This window comes from Ipomoea triloba, chromosome 4, assembly GCF_003576645.1.
Source record: "Ipomoea triloba cultivar NCNSP0323 chromosome 4, ASM357664v1".
Classification (NCBI taxonomy): domain Eukaryota; kingdom Viridiplantae; phylum Streptophyta; class Magnoliopsida; order Solanales; family Convolvulaceae; genus Ipomoea; species Ipomoea triloba.
The window spans coordinates 26,454,156-26,464,516 of record NC_044919.1 but is presented as its reverse complement, the minus strand read 5'-3'; the positions used below and the strand labels follow the sequence as shown (position 1 = coordinate 26,464,516).

Sequence of the window (10,361 nt, the reverse complement as noted above, 5' to 3'; positions counted from 1 at the left end):
TATATATATATATATATATATATATATATATATATATATATATATATATATATATATATATATATATATATATATATATATATATAATAATTAAATAAATTTAAACTCTAATTTCGTTCAATCATCAACTTACACTCCCAACTCCACTCCATAAATTGCTCTCCAGACATAAGATTGTGCATCCTAGGTAAGCAGACATGTTTATAGTGGGGCAGAGCACAACCTAGTCACCAATGGCAGCTGATTCTTTCATGTGCAAACCAACTATTGATCTGATCTTGAATAGCCAATAGTCAACAAGCCTTTTTAAAACCACCTTTTCCCTCTTCCAATGGCCTTCACACATCCATACTTTGCCCTCCTTTTCACCTAGCTAGCTAGTAGTATATGTAATTTTATATTAGGGTTTCCATGTTCTTCTTTATGCCGGGCGTTCATGTTTCAAAAAGTACTCTTTTCATCTTTAATTTGGGGGTTTTAAAAAACATATCTCATCCTCGTATTGTCAAGTCAGAAGAAAGAATAAAGAATGGTGCGTGCCAATCAAGCTTTTCTTCAATCTCACCTCCAATTAGTATTATATTTTTTATCAATCAATATCAATATTAATATTAATACTATCAAGTATAATTATTTATATTATTTTTTTTATTTTTTTTTTGGAAAATACAAAAGGGAGGGGGGAACCCCAGGCTGATAGAAAAGAACCAACACAGCCTACTCCGTCTCCAACAAGAGACGTTCACTCACAACTCTCATTTGATCATTACAAACAAGAGTATCACAACCAGGGGGTGGGGAAACAAAGATAATGCAAGGTTCCCTCCTGTTCGCAGCAAGCGTAGCCAAAAAGTCAGCAACAAAGTTCTGTTCACGGAAGATATGAACAACTGCGGTGCACCCACTTCTACGAATTAATTCTCTGCAACGGGATTTCAGGGCTCCCCGCTGATAATTACTTTCGTTGGCATCATTAAGGGCCTTTACCATCTCTTTGCAATCTGTCTGAATCTCCATGTTGAAGATTCTTTTAGACTCCGTCCACCGCAGGGCCAACTCTAACGCTCTCAATTCAGTTTCCAGAGGGTTACTAGCTTGGAAAGAGAAAGAGCTACCCTCAATCCATCTGCCGTTTTTGTCTCTAAGGACAACGCCTCCTCCTGCAAGTGTGCCCTCCCCTCTAAAGGATCCATCGACATTAAGAATCAAAGGAGAGTCAGTTTGTCTCTTCCAACAAACTTGTCTTCTCTCGTAAACCCCCTGGGAATTTCCCGGCCAATTTATATTATTTTTGTATCAATTATATTAATACTATCAAGTATAATTGTTTATATTATTTTTTGTATCAAATAATATCAATACTGTTATTAATAGCATCCAATAGAATAAACTATGTTTCGTATTGTACATATATAAGTGTACTCAATACTATGAATATCAATGTCAATTGACACTATAGAAAAATCTTACATAATATATTTAATATTGTGACATGCTTACCTTGTTAATTAAGCTTTTTTCCCCAATTATTCATTATATCTATATTTTGTTTAGACTTTAATGATTCTATTTAGGATAAATATCTTTTAATTAAAAAAATCATTTATAAAATCCTCTCTTATATCATAATAGTATTTAATTATAATCAAACCAAAGATATATCAAAGAAAAATCATCCACTTGTATTTGTTGTTTAAACTTTAATTAAAAGAATATAACAAAGATTAATATAGAATAATAAGTATTATAATTAAGAATATAAAAAGTATATAAAAGTCGTAAAATGGAGTGGGTGGCGAAAGGGTTAGGGCCCCAACCATCCACTTCTTGCACGAAAAAGAGAGAGTACGACCAGGAAGGAGACATGGAGTTATAGGAAGAGTCCTTCGCAACGTAAAAAACAAGTCATCCACTAAGAAATAGATGATCCACAATAGGATTTATGTAATATTATTTGATCATGGTCCGTCAAGATTAATTTTTTAATCTAGAAATTAAAAAAAAAATGTCACTTTATTTTAATTCATAGTTGGCGCTCGGCCTCAACCAAGTTTCAAGTCTTATCAAATTAAAATGGTCGATGTCCTGCCTCGACCACTCTCATAAAAAAAAAAAAAAAGTTCATCATGCCCTAAGGATGTGGGAGGTCAGACCTCACCCACCTAACGGGTGTAGTGGTCCGTTAGCTACAAGAACCTGAATGTGTTGGCTAAGGGATCGCTATTGCCCACAACTCTAAAGGGACCACGGGGTATGACCCCTATGACACTCAACCAGTAGTAGATTCTATTGACAAATACTTGGTGATTTGCTCAATGGCATCCTTGACGCACCTATATATACCTGAGTTCAAACCATGATGATTCGAATTAGAATTTCGTGATTTACCCCGGTTACTACGTAGAAAAAAAAACAAAGTAATTAAATAAATAACTTTTAAAAACAATGGTGGGATCGGAGGCCGAGGTCAGCCCTCGACTAACAAGACCTCTCCTCGACCAAGGATGATTGAGGTGAGCCCTTGGCTAAGGATGGTCGAGCTGGATGGTTGAGTAAAGTATTTTGAAAACTTTGAAGTATTAGATGGTTTTGAATAGATTGTTTTGAGAACTTAGCTAGATTTGAAGTGTTAGTAACTTAGCTTTGAATTGTTGAGAAATATTTAGATTTGAAGTGTTGTTTATTGTTGAAGTTTTGAAAACTTTGGAGTAACTAGTCCATGGCATATGCGTCCGAAGTATTCCGGACGCAAATGCCCTTTTTTGTACTAGTGCATGCTTGTCTTCAGTAGCCGAGATCAGTCCTTGACCATCAACCTAAGTCGTGCTTTGGCTGGAAAAAATTAAATTAAATAATTAAAAATTATTTATTGTTAAAATAAAAATATAAGATAAAATTATTATTGCTCTATAGCCAACTCGTCTACATTTGTAGCCTGCAAGTAGGGTGGTGGTGGTGGTGGTGGCGGTGGCGGTGGCGGGATATTCGATAAGTCCAACACTGTTATTACTCCCTAACTGACTTTGCTGCACTCGCAACTCGTGAGTAAGGGATTGATGACAGGATAATTGGACAAGGTACTGGACCTAACCTGGAATGCTCTTGGTCGGAAGGAGTCAAAGTAATTAACGCGGTCAAATAGTAACGGTTAGAGTCATGTAGAGAGTTGGTGGAATATAATAGTGCACTAATGCGGAGCCCAATGTACTTATTAGAATACTGTCTCATTAAAGAGCATGAGTTATGGAGGAGGGGGTACAAATATTACTAAGGAGTCACGACATTCATTGATGGGATTCATTGCTTTTATTAGAAGGCAGTTGTGGGAATCATTGTATATTGTTATTATTGTAAGGTATAAATGTTGAGCCCATGTAACAACAAGGGGAACACGCTCTAAAATTTGTACTCGAGCTATAGCAATACAATTTGTCCGTGTTTACATATACACAAATATTCTACGATAAAATTATGGATTAATATTTGATGCACCGCCGATGTATATATGCTATACATCAGCGGTGAAGGAGAAGATGCCACATCATTAAAAAAAAAGTCAATATTGATCGAACCCTTTTTTACAAAATATTTAAGACTTATATTTTATAAGGAAACTCTTTATTTCTAGTTAACAAAATATATTTACTTTCCTAAACATATTTATTACTTAATTATTTTCTATCTAGTTTCTATTTTTATTAGATACTTTATTAATTAAATTGACAAATGGTGATTATTTAATTATATATATATATATATATATATATATATATGACAAGTAAATTGAAAACAATAGAGTATATAATTAGTATGACAACTGACAAGTATGACAAGTAAATTGAGAACATTGGAGTATATAATTTGTATACAACATATAGTGGTGAGGACTTCAACGGTCTGTAAATAAGCAATTCTCTAAATTTGAAAAATCAAAAACATAATTAATTGAGAACATTGGAGTATATAATTTGTATACAACATATAGTGGTGAGGACTTCAACGGTCTGTAAATAAGCAATTCTCTAAATTTGAAAAATTAAAAACATAATTAATTTAGAAGAAAAAAAAACTTCGTATTAGATTCAACGGTCTGACTTCTAACTATGAACTTTAACTCCACCCCTTTTTCATTCATGATGTAACTAAGCTACTACTAATTTGATTCTCTAATGAATCTAGTTTAGTTTTTGAGTAAATACCTAAAATGGTCCCTCGACTATAGCGAAATTCACAAATTAGTCCTCAACTATTTATTGAATCCAATTAAGTCCTTAACTTTTCAATTTTTACCCAATTAAGTCCTCCGTCCATTTGACCGTAATCTTTGAGGATATATATGTAATTTCATGCGCAAAGCTCCAAATCTTTGAGGATATATATGTAATTTCATGCGCAAAGCTCCAAAGTAAAGTATTATGAAAAAAAGAAAAATATTTATTCGATTACAGAGAGAGAGAGATGGCAGCAGAGAGTTGAAGCTTGATGGTGAAACCGTACGATCCTCCAAGAGTTGGAGCTTGATGGAGTCAACCACCGTGTTCTGCGCCGTCGAAACGGCGTTCCGCTGCCTGTCGTGCGCTGCCAAGATTCACGCCGCCAGCAAGCTCGCGTCATGCGACGCACGCGTCTGGGTCTGCAAGTGCGAGGTTTGCAAGCAGATCCAGGTTAGCTTCACCTGCAAGTGCGAGGTTTGCAAGCAGATCCAGGTTAGCTTCACCTGCAAGGACGAGGTTTGCAAGCAGATCCAGGTTAGCTTCACCTGCAAGGAGGACGTTTGCAAGCAGATCCAGGTTAGCTTCACCTGCAAGGAGGACATCGCCACCCTCTGCGTCACCTGGGATCGCAACATCCACTCCGCAAACCCAGTGGTGCGCCGCCACGAGCGACTTCCCGTGGTGCCGTTTTACGACTCGCGCCGCCACGAGCGACTTCCCGTGGTGCCGTTTTACGACTCCACCGTCGTCGCAACTAAATCCCACGGCTCCGACTTCGCCTCCACCGTCGTCGCAACTAAATCCCACGGCTCCGACTTCGCTTCCCCAGGCGTCGCAACTAAATCCCACGGCTCCGACTTCGCTTCCCCAGGCAATGAAAGTACTTTAGTAACGAGCCCGATAACTAGAACCCGAAAGAAGCAGAGGACGAAGCAAAGGCGGCGTCGTAGATGCTCCCTACTCCGGTCTCCAGCACTGTATTACAAACAGAAAACTGTAAATATCTTTCCTTATCCATAGAAACCCATACTATAAATCATCCTAGTTAGGATACTCATAAATGTTATTGAATGGGTTCCCAAATCTGACATATGTTATATGTAATTATCAGTTCTCTATTCACCCCGCCGATGGCCAAATTACTCCAAACTCCATCCTAGAGGATCCATTAGACTACAAGAACTCGTCATCTTGCACCAATAATGACATGAGCATTTTTGAGATTTCGCACGCCTCGGAGACGAAGAATAGGAAGAAAAAGGGCGGCGGTTTCCTCCTCGGTATCATGCTCTCCCTGAGCAACCGGCGAAAGGGAGCCCCTTCTAGGTCTCCGCTGTCTTGAATTAAAGCGTTGGTTCTTACCCAGAGCATGAAATTACATATATATCCTCAAAGATCACGGTCAACAAACAGTCAAATAGAAGGAGGACTTAATTGGGTAAAAATTGAAAAGTTGAGGACTTAATTGGATTCAATCAATAGTTGAGGACTAATTTGTGAATTTCGCTATAGTTGAGGGACCATTTTGGGTATTTACTCTTAGTTTTTTAACATATAAATTTTTTACTTAAAATGAATTATTTTTAAATTATAAATTGGAAAATAAAAGATATTACTGTGAACAAACCAAAAAATACTACTATTTTTCTACCCCGTTATGTACCTCTATACCCGGTTTAATTATGATAGACCCGATCTCAATAAAATCATTATATATATATATATATATATATATATATACACACACACATATAATGAAGGGTTATTTTTATGGGTACATACCAAACCCTATATATTTGAATTTTGAATTATGCCCTCTGACGTCATCAAAATATAACTCAGATTAATAATAATAAAAATAATTATATGTCTAAAGTATAAAGTATAATCGGATAGAATCTTGTCAAATCAATAGAAAACTCACAAGAGATCTTTGATTTCACATCTCAATATAATTGGCATCATAGAGAATGGATATAACATTGACACGTAGGTGGATAATATAATTTTTTTGCAATGATGCCAAGTGGATGAATCCGGTGTGATTTAAACTTTAAAGTAGTCTCTCATTTATTTTTTAATAATAATAACAATATATATTGACACGTTCGGTTAACACGACACAAAATTGGAGACAAAAATAGCATGTTACTGTTTAGCCCTAACATGCATGTCCCCGAGTTGTTAACAGGTTGACCTTTTAAGGACCTGTTATATTTCGTGTCTTAACTAGTGAATCCGTTAAAACTATTAAGAACACATTTAACCCATTAATATTATCATGTTAACCCGTTTGTAATATACCCTGCTAAGACCACATTCTTATTTAATATAAAAGGAACGTTAAAAACTAATGATGAATTTACAACATCAAGCCAAGACACTACACCAATTATTGTGTTCAATTTTATTCTAAAAAACTATTATATACTTTTTAATTATGATTTTTAGATGTAAATTGTATTGAATTGTAGGGGTTTTTATCATATAATTTTACTTCAAATTTTATTTTATTTTTAAAAATATATTAATAGGTTTAGCGGGTTTAAACGACATTACAAGAATGAAGACTTTAGCGGCAAATCTTTTGTGACACTTCGTAATTTAGTCACAAATAATACCCTTTTTGTGATCAAAAAAATAATTTGACACTATTGTGTGGGATAATTGTGATAATTTTTTTTGTCATGGATAATACGGTAATTGTGATAAGTAAGTATTTGTTACGAATAAGTTGTCACTATTAGTAGAATAATAGTGTCGTAACATACATTGTCACTATTTGTTGTCACTAAATGTATGTGCATTTTGACGACATTATAATTATAGCGGGAACGAGTGAAATTGTGACAAAATATAATGCGGACACAAATTTTTGTACTTTTTCTAACAAATTGTTGTTGGTCACTGTTGTTTATAATATTTGTAACAACCTTTTTTGTCAATAAAAATACAATTAGTTAGTACCAATAGAAATGAGAAACAATTGTGGGAAAAAAATACTATTGTCACTAATATTATCATTTTTTGTAAAAAAAATTGTTACAAATATTTGTGACGCTTTATAATTCTTAACAAAAATTACTAAATTGTGACAATATTTGTGTTGATTTAAAGTTTTGTCACTAATTTATGATAATTGTGACGAGTAATTAGTTGTTACAATGACTTTGTTCACTATCACTTATTTACTAATTTGCTACATCAATTTTTTGGAAATAATAATATATATGTAGTACCAACAATATATTTCAAAAAGATTTATTAAAATTAACCATTCAAACTCAAAATATGAAAAGTAAGGAATTAAAAAGTTATAAATAAAAAATGCATATAATACTCAATCATCATCATCATCATCACCAGCTTCATCATCATCATCATTAAGGAGATCATAGAAATCACGAGACTTTGTCTTGACAACAACTTGTCAATTAGACTCCTTAATATTATTTACATAGTAAACTTGCTCAGCTTGAGAAGCTAAAATATATGGTTCATCGATTTTCAGCTTTCGTGTAATAATAACCATAGGAAACTCAGATTTGCCAACTTTGAACTCAATGACTACCATAAGTTTGATTAAAAAGTGATCGAATTAATTTATCAAAAACATTTAATTTTGACAGGATTTTGAAATAAATAATTTTATATTGTGTGCATTTACATTATATTTTCCCTCCCTACTCGTTAGAAGATGGATTTAGAGATATTATATAATATTTACAATTGTAACTTATGGAATTTAGTTCTATTTTTATTGTATTTTTTTTATATTTAATTTGTATCTTTGTGATAACTTTTTGCCTTTGTATAATTATAGTGAGATTTATAATATAGATTGATTTGTGACTCGTATCAAATTTTGAATATAAATTCTATACTATTATTGCGGTATCTTAAAGAGCCAATACTGGCACCTCCCATATGAGAGTGCAACTTGGTGCCACTAGACCACAAGGTGAACTTTAATTTATAGTGAGTTATGTATATGTAATACATATTTTGTGATGATTTAGTTATGAAAAATGTTTTAAAAGATAGTTTTTTTTTTTTGAATTATCTAGTCAATTTAGTTTAGAAGTTCTATTGTGTGTCATCGTATTCAAATTAATCTAGAAAAAACTTGAAATTGATCTAACTAAAAGAAAAAATATTTATAAATTTGATATCAATAGAGAAGATGAGAGATGTAAAATGTGTTTTATATTCAAACTATTTTATCAAATTAATTATATTTCATATTTTGTTATAAACATATTTTATCATGTTTTAAACTGTTCTAATTTATTGCTTTCAATAATGAATATTTCATGCTATGCTGTTATTTATAAGTTTTGTTTTATAATTTTTTATTAATAATTACTTTATTATTTATTATAATAACAATGTGATTGTGTATAAGTTTGTATGTTTCAATTAATAGGAGAGAATTACGTCATCTAAAAGACTTGTACTTGCCAAGTCAAGGCATTATTAATTGTCCCACTCTATCGCAAACTATTTTGCGTACAATGGTCCACAATGCGTTGTGGACCATGGTCATGACTGATACTGTAGCTGTGTTGAATTGATACTGCAGTTGTGTTGAACTGATACTGCAGTTGTGTTGAAAGGGAACTGCAGTTGCGCTGAACAGAGGTCGTTTCATCAGTTCAACACAACTGCAGTCCAGATGGATGAAACGGCCTCTGTTCCGCGCAACTGTAGTTTTCTTTCAACACAACTGCAATATCAGTTCAACACAACTGCAGTATCAGTTCAACACAACTGTAGTATAGTATCAGCTACGATGCATGGTACACGGTATAACGACTGCCACTCTATATGATCTTTGTTGTGCTAAAAGTCAACACGTGCCTTAAGTAGCCGGGTTTTATTTGTTTCTTCATGGGTCTAGTTATCATTTTTGGGCTTCCTTAGCATAAGGGTTGTTATACGGTGGACCATGGTTCACAATGCATTGTGGACCATGGTCACAAAATTATAAGGGTCGTTATACGGTGGACCATGGTTCACAATGCATTGTGGACCATGGTCACAAAATGATGTTGTTTCAGTAAGTAGGGGAAACGGCTGTCGTAAGTCGTAACGGAGCTCTGTAACTGATACTACAGTTCACCTCAAAAGATACTGCTTCACATTTGTTTTTATATTATCGAATGAAACTGTAGTTATATCGAAATGAAATTGTAGTTGTGTTGAAATGAAACTGAATAACAGTTTCACATTTTTTAGTGTATATTGTCCAATGAAACTGTAGTTATATCGAAATGATATTGTAGTTGTGTTGAAAGGAAACTGAATAACAGTTTCACATATTTGAGTGTATAATGCCAAATGAAAGTGCAGTTATATAAAAAAGGAACTACAGTTGTGTTGAAATTTAACTGCAGTGTATATAAACTGAAAGTGAACAGTGTGGAACGGAGGCCGTTTCAGCCGTTTGTTTTCATTAATCAAAACGACGTCGTTTTGATGTGCGGTCCACGGTAAAATTTGCGCTTAGCATAACAAAACGGTTAATAATATATAGACTACTAGACTTATTACTCTATTATAATCCAATCTTTATACCATGGACCAAGGTTCATAGTACACTGTGGATCCTAATGTATATGTTTATGTGTCATTTAAAAAAAAAACATGTGTATGTGCCTTATGTTTTGATTTTTATGTTGTGTTATAAAATTTTCTACCGTATAAATTTTGTACTTGAAACAAATTAGTAATTGCCTTATGTATGATATGAATTTTTGTGTTTTGTGTTGTGAAATTATGTGTCAATGAACACAAATTATATACCTAAATCAGATTTGAAAAATAAGTAAATACGAGTATATAACATATGTATGTGTTTTGTGTTGTGATTTTTCGTATCTTATGTTATGAAATTATGTACCTTACGAATATGAATTTTGTACCTCGTCACTTCAATCCATGGTCCATAATGCTATATAGATCCTGATTCATAATATAAATTGCCATTATAATCGAAACACCTCAATTTCATTATATTTATGATTGAAATATAATATTTTTCTAAACTAAATTTAACACAATTTCCGATTACATTAATTAGGATCTGAAGTCATACATATTTCTTGAAGTTTACTTTTTTTTTTTTTTTTTTTTTAAGAAAACATA

At 33.3% G+C, this 10,361-nt stretch overlaps 1 protein-coding gene across 1 annotated transcript; it reads right to left on the bottom strand.

The window, feature by feature from the left end:
- Positions 1 to 717: 717 nt before the first annotated feature.
- LOC116016074 lies at positions 718 to 4,311 on the bottom strand. Its single transcript, XM_031256237.1, has 2 exons — positions 4,291 to 4,311; positions 718 to 1,260 (listed from the first exon to the last, which is right to left on the bottom strand). Exons 1-2 carry the CDS (start codon positions 4,309 to 4,311, stop codon positions 718 to 720), a joined length of 564 nt encoding a protein of 187 aa, XP_031112097.1.
- Between the last annotated feature and the right edge of the window lie 6,050 nt (positions 4,312 to 10,361).

Coding starts and splice junctions, on each gene's coding strand:
- LOC116016074 (XM_031256237.1), bottom strand. CDS start 4,311: ATGGACGGAGGACTTAATTGG. Junction 1,261..4,290: donor TGGACGGAGGACTTAATTGG/GTAAAAATTGAA, acceptor GGAAATTCCCAG/GGGGTTTACGAGAGAAGACA.